Source organism: Fundulus heteroclitus, unplaced genomic scaffold, assembly GCF_011125445.2.
Source record: "Fundulus heteroclitus isolate FHET01 unplaced genomic scaffold, MU-UCD_Fhet_4.1 scaffold_70, whole genome shotgun sequence".
Classification (NCBI taxonomy): Eukaryota; Metazoa; Chordata; class Actinopteri; order Cyprinodontiformes; family Fundulidae; genus Fundulus; species Fundulus heteroclitus.
Window position 1 is genome coordinate 1499361 of NW_023397143.1, and position 11440 is coordinate 1510800.

Genomic DNA, 11440 nt, shown 5'->3' on the forward strand with positions numbered 1-11440 from the left:
CTTTAAACCAGGGGGGTTTACTGTATTTCTTTGTGGTTTAACAACATCCTAAATTACTCATTCTCAGAGTTTTTTTTTTTTAATTTGATATAGAAAGATGTCTTGCCAGGAATGTTGAGACACTTCCTCATCTGCAGCTGATATTAGAGAAGCTGCTGCTGCTTCGCTTGCAGTCCGGCAACTGACCGTAAATCTAGACCCTTTTTGTCTTTCTCAAGCATTTTACCAAGAACTGAAACCTGTAGAAGGTCTCAAATACTGCTTGAGTTATCACATTTATTGAAAGTGAAAGAGTTTAAGAGTATCCACTGGTATTTTCAACTATTGCACACACACACAGGATGGAGTTCAGATTTTGCTGAGCAGGTTTTCGAGACTTGATAAGATGAAGTGTCTTTAAATAAACTGCTTCGTGAAATGCAATCTCTCTAATCAAACAGACAACAAGAAGAAATTATAAAAATACAAAATATATGTTTATTACATGCAGGTTTTGAACATTGTGATTATTATTGCAGCATATTCGGGCTTTTTAAAAAAAACTATAAATACTAATATTTCTTCAAAAAAAAAAATGTAACAATGGTCGCAGGTGTTTGCTGTTCACCACCAACGTGTTCTCAGTATTTTGCAGATTGCATCTGAAGCGTCAGTGTCCCTTCGGTCTTCAGGGTTTGTTTAAGTACAGGACAGTCACCTAGACAGGATGTGACCAATACTCTACAAGATCCTCTTTCACTTAGAAACCTCCTCAAAGTCTCATCACAAAAGTGGTTCCCCTCTTTATAGCCGTCCAAGAGCAGCAGAGTCTTGTTGGACCGGGACAGAACGGTCCTCAGTTGTTCTGCTGATATCTTCTCACTAAGCGCCAGCTGAGCTGTCGCTTCCTGGAACAAGTCACCCTTCATCGTGTCACAGTTCACATACACGAGAAGATCCAGGAAGCCGGCGTCGAGGAACCCTGAATCAGCTCCGGTCCAGGATGAGAGCAGGATATGGGCTGCGGTTGTTTTCCCACTTCTCGGGGGTCCCTCCAGGAGCAGGATTTCTCCAGCGTTTGGGAGTAGATCTTGGAGTCTCACAGGCAGGCCTTCACTGAAAAAAAAAAAAAAACACAAACGGCTCTGTAATTCTGAACCCCGGAAACAAGAAGTAATATAAAAACATCAGCTAAGAATTTTTATAATTACTGTAAATACTGGCAGCAATGAAAAACAAAAAAAGGTGGTCCAATCACCGGTCCATGTGAGACACCACATATTTCTCAAAAGCAATAAGCTTGCAGGAAGCAAATATGCATCGCAGGGCTTTGCAGTGCTTTAACTGTCTGGCCTGCAAGAGTAATCCAGACCAGACGGTTACTGACTGAAACCAACAGTTTAACTATTTAACAACGATTAGAGTTTATGTTGGTGCAGTCACTTCAGCCTTTTGTCATTTAATGTCCTTGTACTCTCAGTTGTTCTGTACTGACCTTATTTTCATATTTGCTTTCACTGCTAACGACTTAAAGGTTGTTTTTTTTCATTGTTTTTTTATTTTTTTTATTTACTCTTAATCTACTGCTCCACAAATATTATCTATCAACAACAGGTTGTGTGAGGTTATCTAAACCCGGTCATAATCTGTCGTATTCCATAGCGATAAGATGTAATGTAAAGTTTTTAGAAAATAACATTTAATTTATGAGCAAAAATTTTGGATTTTAATAACTATTTATCTCTATGACTCAATAAAATATTTTTTGTGCAGTTTATTTGTGCAGATAACTCGAGGGAGGACAACAATTTATTGAGTTTGTCAGAAGCAGTGATGCTTATAAAGACTAACAGCTGCGGGGAGGAAGGATCTGTGATAACGCTCCTTTGTGCATTTCAGATGCAGTAATCTGTCACCGAGGGGGGCTCTTCAGCTCTGCAAGAGCTTCATGCACGAGGTGGGAGGCGCTGTCTATGGGGAAGACATTAAAGCGTAATTGCGTCGGTGCAATATATGGATTAGAAAACGGCAAAGGGACGAATTGGCCTCGGAAATGTTTGCCGCTATCAAAATGCTGGACTTCTTGGAAGTCAGATCAAAAATGCAGAGCAGCGCGCAAATCTGTCGATGGCTTTGGAAAATTGTCTCTATGACTCACTTGTTTTGCAGCCTGTGAGGCAGCTCCTCCGCAGCGAAACTATCGCAGTGGTGTTTCGTCTTTGTAGTGAGGGAGAATTCGGAATAATGGGCTTTTAGATGCGACCTCAGATTTTCCTCTGCGGGACACGGAGAGAACAACAAACTCCTTGTTGAAAGAGAATTGACATAGTGTGAAAAGAAATGGGTATTGGTCTCGCTTTACTTCCCTCTTGAACAGATAACTTCATACAACTGTGTCTATGATGGTCAAATTTGCCCCAGACAGTTTTGAAATTTTTGCCTGGATTTATATGTTTGCTTTATTTTATGATAGATAATTAACCTTTTTTAAAATCTGTTTTTTAAAGTTAGCTGTTTTCTCTGCTAAAGGTTTTAGAGGAACACAAAGGCAATAATGATAATACACAATCTTGCAATATAGCATTTCTTACCTTCGGTAATAACTTTTTCCTCAACCGCACTTTCTTTATCCATTCCTAGGCCTGAGGGAAAGGGAACAACATTATCAGAAAATGAAGGTTCTTATTTTGCTACACAGCCAATCAGTTCCAGAGTTAATGATTACCAATTAATTCAATCATTACGAGTGTGTACGTATAAGAGAGAAGCTTTATGAGTGATTTGATTTCAACGGACTTTCTTGTAGTAGCTGCTCTGTGCTTTCAGAAAGAGTGCTGGTATTGTTCTGTACTCTCAAAGAAGAATGGAGCTGTTCAGACTTACAGGCAGCTGCAGACAGGGACCTTTCTTCATCATTAACCAGACAGTTCCTGGTGCTGGGAGTTCTGGCACCTATGAAACAAGGGAACCTTTGAGTTAGTGTGTTGGCACAACACGTTAGATAAACCATGTCAGCATGAATACAAAGAAAAAAATAACAATCAGTGGATGGCGTGTCTGCCACTAAATGAGAGTATAATAGGTCATTTACATTGAAATAAAACATGTTAGTTTTAAAACGATATTTTTCAGTCTGCTTTCCATTTATTTCTCTAGTAACACATTTAATCACATTGGAGTTTAGGGGTAAAATGCAGCACATTTCAACAGTTCAGTGGCACCGCCATGAAAATATGTTTACAAATTATAAATATTTTTTATCAGCTTTTGTTGCGATGTAATAAACCTGATATTAAAAACTTTAATATAAGCACAGTTGGTCATTGATTTTATGGGAGTTTTTAGGAACACCAATACATGTGGAACCTGTGATGTTGATAAAAAAATAAATAAAAAATCAGAAAGTGGGATTTCCCCCCCCCACTCGATAGTTGTAATCAGATTAAAGGTTGAATTTTTCTATAAATGTTCATGTGTGAGTTTATTCTACTGTAAAGCATTAACTTATATGAATTTATACATATTTTAACAGGGTTGCCAATAAATGTGGAGGGTAATGTAAGATTATATAATGTTAGGATGTTATGATGTATCATTATTCATTTTCTCTACACTCTTTTCTTGGTAAACTGTTTAAAAAAATGCTCTCGTAAGTAGGCTGACATTTCCTGAACACAGTCACCCAGAGATTTTCGTACCCGTAATTGACATAATATTGCTTATCACAGTTGCCCGTTCATTTATCTGAAAGTCTGTGTAATAAGTTTACAAGTGAAATGGGGGGGGGGGGGGGGGTTATTTGGTTGGGCTGAACCAAGAAAGCACCCATGCATTCACAAATAGCTGTGAATTCCCCAACGTATAACACAGACCAGGCTGGGTGATTCCAGACAGATTCATGAGGTTCTCAACTTCAACAAAAAAAAAAAAAAAAAAAAGCTAAGTCATTCTCACATGAGAACCAACAAATAGGTCACATGCTGGTGAAACTCCACAAAAGGTACAGCACTAAATCAAACATGTGGATGGTAAAAACATTTGAGCAGCTTCCTCTTTCTGGAGGAAATGGGACTTTGCTTGCATCACGACATATAGAACGCTCTACATTGTCTTTCTCATTCAAATAATGTTTTATTTTTTATTTTTTATTTTTTTACCAGACATCTTTTGCTTCCCCTTTGGTGAAAAATCTAAAGTTAGTTGATACGGTTCTGAAACAGGAAGGGCATAAAAAAAACACGGAGCGATGAACTGACATTAATAGGAGGCTGAGCTCAAACTGAAGTCCAATTATAGGCCAAGTACTAAAAACACGATTCAGATTATCTAGAATTTCCTTTGACAATGCAGCAGGTTACGAAGCTAAATTAAGGCCGAAATAAGGAAATACAGGAGAAACAAAGTGAAAGTCTGACTCTAGTTATACTTCCCTTTCAAACTCACATGTTATGGGTATTTACAGGTGTAGATCTACCTGTCTATCACTTTCTGTTTTACTTTCCTACACAAGCTATGTAGGTTTGCAAAGTCATTTTAAAATACCCATTTGTGGAAGAATAACATGCTATTTGTAAGGCTAGGGTTTTCTTGCATCCTGATATTACTTTAAAAAAAATAGATGTTACTGAACATGAGAATATTCAGATTATCTAAAACAGTATAATTCAGCAATTGAACATTTATTTAACACTTAGAAGTGATAAGATGTTTAATACAAGTACAAATGGAATGATTTTCTTTTGTTTGGTAAAAAGAAAATAAAGTACCACTTGAAGGAGACCCAATGCTTGCCTGAAGGGAGTATCTTTGTTTGCACTTTAAATGCCTTTGATTCAACTACTGTTGAAGTCGAGAACACCGGACCCGAGACCGGGTCAAGACCAAAGTGTACCAAAGCCAAGACTTTGACAGAGGTGAGACTGAGACTAAAACTGTTTTAGAAAATATCGCTGCAATCACAATAATGTCACTGTTGCTGAAAACATTCAAAGAAAATCTGCCTGTTGCAGCTCATTAGCAGGCTAACCTAAAACAGGGCTCCAGACCAACTGGGTGCACTGATGAAACTTTAATATAACCACACCCTCAACTTCACACCGCTTGTCTAATTAATCTGATGAGCTTCTAATAAGTTAAACAGACCAGACAACTCTGAAGAGTGCATACGTTATCTGACATCGCGTTAGCTGCAGGCAGAGTGAGTGTAAGTAACAAGAGGCAGAAAATGGGATCTTTTTCTCCTCAGAACATTGAGGCAAAGGAGGTAGCAATGCAAACCAATAATTTAAGAAGCTTTAGAGCTTTTATGTGAAGGTAACCGGGAATTTCCCACAAATATGCAGTACATAAAAAGCTTGGTTTTTTTTTTGCAACCTTGAAAAAAAGCCCCAGAGTGCAACAAATCCGAGGCCAAAACAAGATCGAGTACAGATGGATGGATGGATGGATGGATGGATGGATGGATGGATGGATGGATGGATGGATGGATGGATGGATGGATGGATGGATGGATCATTGTTGGCTAAAAAGACCAACCCATTGTTGGATGTGATTTAAATGCACAACCCTGATCACACACCAGTTTTCAAACCTTGCATTGTCTTAAATGAAGTATCTGAGCAGGGCTCAGTGTGAGGAAATGTCCTTTCCTAAAGAACTTGGGTTGGTATTAGGGACAGAAAACTTTGACTGGGCCCCTACCTGGCTCTATTCTCTCTTTACCAGTTGCTAAAGATATTTCGAAAGTCTTACTGGCGGCAATTTCTAAGTATACTTGTTTTCTAAATGCAGGGAAATCCATCAGGAAATAACTGAAGTTCTATGCGACTTATGGAAATTTTGGTTCTGTGTTTATTGTGTCCTAAAAAAAAAGAAAAATGAATTAGTTACCTTTTCGACGTCTGTAAGTTACCACTCCAAGACCAATGGCAGTCAATATTAATCCTATACACAACACAGTGATCAGAGCATCATTTTTTCCTTTGGGGAGGGTTATATCATCTGTAGTAAGAAGAAAAACAGACAGGAATAGCTTTTAATATCATACACTAAATTCAGCTGAGACAGCCACGGGCTGCAAACATTTTTGTTTATGTCCACTCGTGTTTTCAACCACTTTGGAAAGAACCAAATCTAGACAAAGTGCAGCAGACTTCCCTGTGGTGGTCAAGTCCAAAACTAATTGTGGCCATAAAGAAGAAACAGTTGAGTCTTAAGCAACAACAGTCTTTTTTGCTGCGCATCGAAACAACTTTTCTGATTACTTTTACTGTTTTTGGTTGATGTTTTCATTGTTTTCGTAAGCATCTACTGGACCCTTTGTACTTTAAGCTGATAAGGCTCTGCACCCTTATGGACAAGATTTATTCTTTAATCGTTTAGGATATAAAAACAATAGGTCATATCAAAGCAAAAAAAAAAAAAATGAATCTAGAGTTAAACTTCAAATTAGTTTTTCTGAGTGCATTTTAGATGCACTTGGAACACCTTCAGTTTCAGTGAAAACAGGTGGGGGTGTGGATGGGGTGGGGGGAGGCATGCATCGCTGGAAAAACTGTAGGCAGGTGAAGAAATCGCTTAGCTTTTACTTGCCATTGAGACTTCAATTAAAATGCGAATAAACGCATAAGTATGAACATAACAGGAAGCTGCAGTAGATGGGGAACCACAGAGGAGGTGACTCTAGATTTCCTGCCAGCTTTTCAGAGCCAGTAAATGTCCTCTAAGCCTATCAGAGCTCAGATTATTTTTGTCATTTAGTACTTTACTGAAGGAAATCAGATAGTAAGAAAGGCTACGAGACCCCGTGCATCTATCTAACTATAAACTTTGAGCGCAATCTGAAAAGAAGACAGATGCCGAAAAAGTACCTGGAATGTGAAACGTTGCAGAGTAGCCATCGTGTGTAAAGTTGCATGTGTAATTGTTTTTCGCTGAAGAGCTGACTTCTATCCGACTGGTGACATTATAAAGACCGTCTGGTGTTGCTGTAGCTGTGGTGCTGGAGTTGTGCTTCTGCAGATGCCCATCATGCCACACAACTGAAGACTTAGGGTATCCCTGAGAATGGCAGGTTAACACCACCTTATCCCCCTCGGCTCGCCTCTCAATCCGTTTTGAGACTGACTTATATGGTGCTAGAAGAGAATAACAAATTAGGATTAGTAAAATGTTATGAGAGTAAATTTCTGATTACAATAATATTTTACAATTCAATATTTTTTAATAGATTTCTCTGGCAGTTTCTTGTGATAATATGGACACATGGATCCAAACCCTTTGTGTAGTTGAGTTTTAGCGATTTGTCTTTTCCACAAATCATGAGACAACACAATGGGGTAACTGGCTTCTGATTTAGCAGTGTTGTTAAAAAGGCCTTCACAAACATTTTTGCTTCTGGACAAACTTACTTTAGTCAATCTATATGATGATTAGAGAACTCTGGACTGGATTATCCTGGATTAAATGCAGATCCTTGGAATCACAGTTTGGGATTAGGAGCAATTTCATTTTCCAAAACAGGAAGTGCATAATTATTGGGAGTGCATAATTGTGAAATGAAAGGAAAAGTATGGACTGTATTCCTTTATTTTAACAGATTCAAATGTGAAACCTATCTGCTGTATAATCTGTGCTCAGTACCCGTTACTCTGAAACACCCTAACTGAAATAAAGTATAACTTCATTCCTTCAATCTCATGAAACTCAATAAGATTAGACCAAAAATTAAACTTGGTTGCTGTGTGGCATAAACCTAATACCGCACATCAATCTAAAAAGGGGTTTAAAATCAATGTTAACAGATGCTCTCAATCTAGTTGGACTGAACTGCAGAAACTTTGGCGAATATGCCGGTCTGTAGACGTACAAAGCTGGTAGGGACATACCCCTAATAACCTGCAATAGTAATTGCAGCTAAAGGCGGCTCAACTTGTCTGGTTCAGGAAGCACTGAGTGCAAACGTGCGTGTTTTGTTTGTAAAAGTATTAGAAATGCATCTCTGCTTTTTCTTTCACTTTAATTTTGTACTCTTTTGTCTTGAAATGTAAACAATAAAACGCCTTAGAACTGCGACATAAACGTCCGAAGGGGTGTGAATACTTCTGCAAGGAGCTGTATCTGTATATGTACGGCTTAAGGTTTTTATTCTCCAAACTGCGTGAAACTGGTTTCATTTTCAAAATGAGTTTTTCTTTTAACTGCCCAGAAATGACCATGTGCAGTGGCTGTTGAGCAAGACCGCTCCCAGAACAAAAATCCTGTGGTATTCTAAGAAAAAAAAAAAAAAAGCAGAACGCTGTTACAGATTCAAAGAACTTACCTTCAACTGACAAAGCTATTTCTTTATAGTCGTTCCCTTCGGCTGTTTGAACCAAACACTGATACGTCCCGGAGTCATTCATCTTTAGATGTGATATCTGTGAAGTGAGAGGGAGAATAAATGATTTTATGCCCTAAAGCTTAACTGCATTAAATGAGCTCAAATCACAATTGGATCAGTGCAGTGCAACAAGACAATAACACAAAGTTTTGATGCATATTTTGTATACAGTTTGCCCTAATATGACTGAGCAATAAACTCTAACACCCTCAGATGGGAGACTCTGACACTTCTGTCACGTTAGAAAACAGTCAACTGACAATTATGTAAACGGCGTCTGAGTGTGTTTATTCGTCGCCATCAAGTACCTTTAACTTCGCCCAGCCATTTTTCAGTTCACCGGTGAGAAGCTCCACTCGACCCTGGTACTTTGGAGACGCAGAGTTCTCCAAGTTGTCTTCTAGTCGTATCACTTCTTCGTATATGCCGTTGGTCTTCCGGTGCCAGTTAACCTTCAGGTCACGATGAGGATTTGCTGGGTTGGAAGAAAACTTGCAGCCCATCACGACGTTTCCTCCAAACTCCGACATATACGTAGCTTGCTCTGCCTCCACTGTAAACAAGGCTGCAAGAAAACAACATGCGGTAGAAGTTTTAAGCCTGCTTCAACTTGCACAGACGACATACATTAAACCTCGCCTCTCATGCATGCGGGTTTGCTTTGCAGATTTAAGTTAGCTTGCGTGTCAAACTGAAAATAGAAAGCCTTGCTAACGTTTTGCAAGTATAAAGGGACCGCTCACCTGCGACAGACGGCTGCAGGAAAGATTGCAGAACTACAACAACAACTACAGCAATGACCCAGTCCATTGAAATCTAAAGGAAGGGGGGGGAGGGTGTAAACAAAATGTTAAAATCTCTTGCACATGGATGATCACAAGTCATTTTGTAAAATACCGGTGAGCTAAAAAAGATTCTGGGGAACAGCATGACACTGAGATCATCAACAACACATGATGCTGAGTGATACATTTTGAATTCTGATCAAAGCATGACTAAGCGCTTACTGTCACAAAATAGAAACTAGGCTCAGCAGGTTTTTAATAGACAAACATCAGGAGACGCACACACACACACACACAAAAAAAAAATGTGTTCAACACTGGAACTCTGTCTGGACACCGGACCTCCACAGGAACGTTTCAGAACCAAAAACATCTGTTTATCTCCTTATAAAGTCGTGTCAAATGGCCCACTGCGAAAAGGAGGTTTTTGTTTCTGTGGCAACTGCGCAACAGTGAAAACAGTTATGCAAATAAGCTATAAGATATAATATCTGATTTTGGCAAACATCAGTTTTATGAATATTTGCATTAACATGTGCAATACATTAACAGCGAAACCGTTTGACTAGTTTTCAGGTCTTATTATGAATGGTTCTACAAATCATGAGAAAAAAAAAACACGGCTGAAATTGGCTTTGGGTTACTGGACTAAGGCATAGAGTCATTTCACTACTAACTGTGACTTGTCAAATAAAAACTGGAGTATCAGACAACATGCTGACTTTTTCAAGTAGGCTACAGCTTGTAAACTTTGGTATATTTTTACCATAAGATGCAAACAATAAAATATCCTTTTTCTATACATATATACTGCAATAGTAAACTCAAGCTTGGATGTAGCTGATCACACATTACACTCCATATGCAGTTTTCCAATTTCTCCCCATAGCTATCCAAATCTGTGAATTGGTTAAATAAAATACTACCCTTTAACAGATGTTTTAAGACGGCATGATAGAAATCCAGATACACTGGAAGAGAGTGATTTACATGCTTTTAGTTTCAATAAAAGGGGATTTTTAAAAAGGTGTTTATGGTACAAAGATCAGTCACATAATCCGAGCTTTAAAAATACTGTTGTTTTGTAAGACATGAGGCATTTAATGGCACATCAACATGTACATTCTGAAATATTACAACAGACAGGTAAAATGTTTATAAAACTTTAAAAAAATATTCCCCTAAATCTACTTCTTGTATTATTGTATAGCATGACTAATTTATGAGTGGTCACCAATAGTAGATATTCCAACAATTTATCACAGCTGGTGAACGCTGCAAACAGGTTTGTACTTACAAGTCGATAGATGCTGTCCTACATTCAGACACTACAAAACCCCTTTTTTAATTTTCATCTGCTGTTTCCTTCTTCCTTACGCTAAATGCTGTGTAGAGCGCTTTGAGAACTGTTTTAGTCCTTCCTCCTAATAAGCCCCCGCCCCTTAAACATATGGCTTTTGGTAACTTAACTCGCAATAACAAAAATTAAACAACCTCAAAACAAACAACGACAGCTTATTTCACAGGGATGCCTCACAAACTGTGTGTTTTTCACTCTGATATAAACGCTAGAGCTGTAAGTAGATTGTTAAAACAAATATTTCTACTTCTTTACAGCCAACGGAGTATTCTCGACGTCGGAAAACTTACCGTAAACAAAGAGTGGGTGCGCAGTTTCCACGGCAACTGCCAACAGCCACCCCTAAAAAAAAAATCAGGGGTCGCGAGCTCTCAATCCGTTTGACGTACGACGTCCGTCCGCTGTTTGTGTGCGTCAAGGCGAACGGCAGCAACAGCGTAAACGCCTGTATGTCCGGGGGTCGTTAAGGTTCGAGTAAATGAAGCCCAGCTGACTGGCTACGGGTTTTATATCCAAAAAGAAACGGAACATGTTCTGTGCTTTCCAGCACTCTCAATTGGTCGCTCACATCACACTCGGGATTCTCCTCCTACCGCTTTTTCTTCTGATTCACGTGACGTCATCGTTGCATCTTTTCACTATTTTATTACCGTAAAAGTGACAAAGCGTTCTTTTTTTTTGTTTTGTTTTTTTGACGAGACAATATAGTCTGACATAATTTCCCTGAGAACACAGAAGCTACGAGGCTCTGTAATAACTCCCGACACAACAGAACAGAAAACACTTGGCAATAAACGTGCATGTCGAAGAATCCACGAAACCAAAGCAGAAACTAACATTCATTTCAATGTGGATTAAGGTAGTGGTAATATACTATAACTATACAGTAAAAACGGTAGTATTATTTAAAAAAAATTCCAATTACTATATTGTAAT

The 11440-nt window shown here is 38.6% G+C and overlaps 1 protein-coding gene across 3 annotated transcripts; it reads right to left on the minus strand.

Moving 5' to 3' along the window:
• Positions 1 to 454: 454 nt before the first annotated feature.
• Positions 455 to 11076, minus strand: LOC105932087 (programmed cell death 1 ligand 1). 3 transcript variants are annotated; one of them, XM_012871077.3, is made up of 10 exons: positions 10795 to 11076; positions 9103 to 9175; positions 8668 to 8924; positions 8300 to 8396; positions 6849 to 7115; positions 5869 to 5979; positions 2863 to 2931; positions 2571 to 2621; positions 2138 to 2255; positions 455 to 1095 (listed from the first exon to the last, which is right to left on the minus strand). In XM_012871077.3, the coding sequence occupies exons 2-10, from the start codon at positions 9167 to 9169 to the stop codon at positions 621 to 623; spliced, it is 1512 nt and encodes a 503-aa protein (XP_012726531.2). In that variant the 5' UTR covers positions 9170 to 9175; positions 10795 to 11076; the 3' UTR covers positions 455 to 620. The 3 variants fall into 3 exon arrangements, with proteins under 3 accessions (XP_012726531.2, XP_012726532.2, XP_021176430.2); XM_012871078.3 differs by lacking the exon at positions 10795 to 11076 and adding an exon at positions 10442 to 10668; XM_021320755.2 differs by lacking the exons at positions 2138 to 2255; positions 10795 to 11076 and adding an exon at positions 10442 to 10668 and having other exon boundaries at positions 953 to 1095.
• Between the last annotated feature and the right edge of the window lie 364 nt (positions 11077 to 11440).

Bases quoted from the DNA above. Each gene is read 5' to 3' on its own strand.
- LOC105932087 (XM_012871077.3), bottom strand. From the start codon at position 9,169: ATGGACTGGGTCATTGCTGTAGTTGTTGTTGTAGTTCTGCAATCTTTC. The intron at 8,925-9,102 runs GTGAGCGGTCCC...GTTTTCTTGCAG, and splicing joins CCTGCAGCCGTCTGTCGCAG to CCTTGTTTACAGTGGAGGCA. The intron at 1,096-2,137 runs GTGAGTCATAGA...TTTTTTTTTCAG, and splicing joins CCTCACAGGCTGCAAAACAA to TGAAGGCCTGCCTGTGAGAC.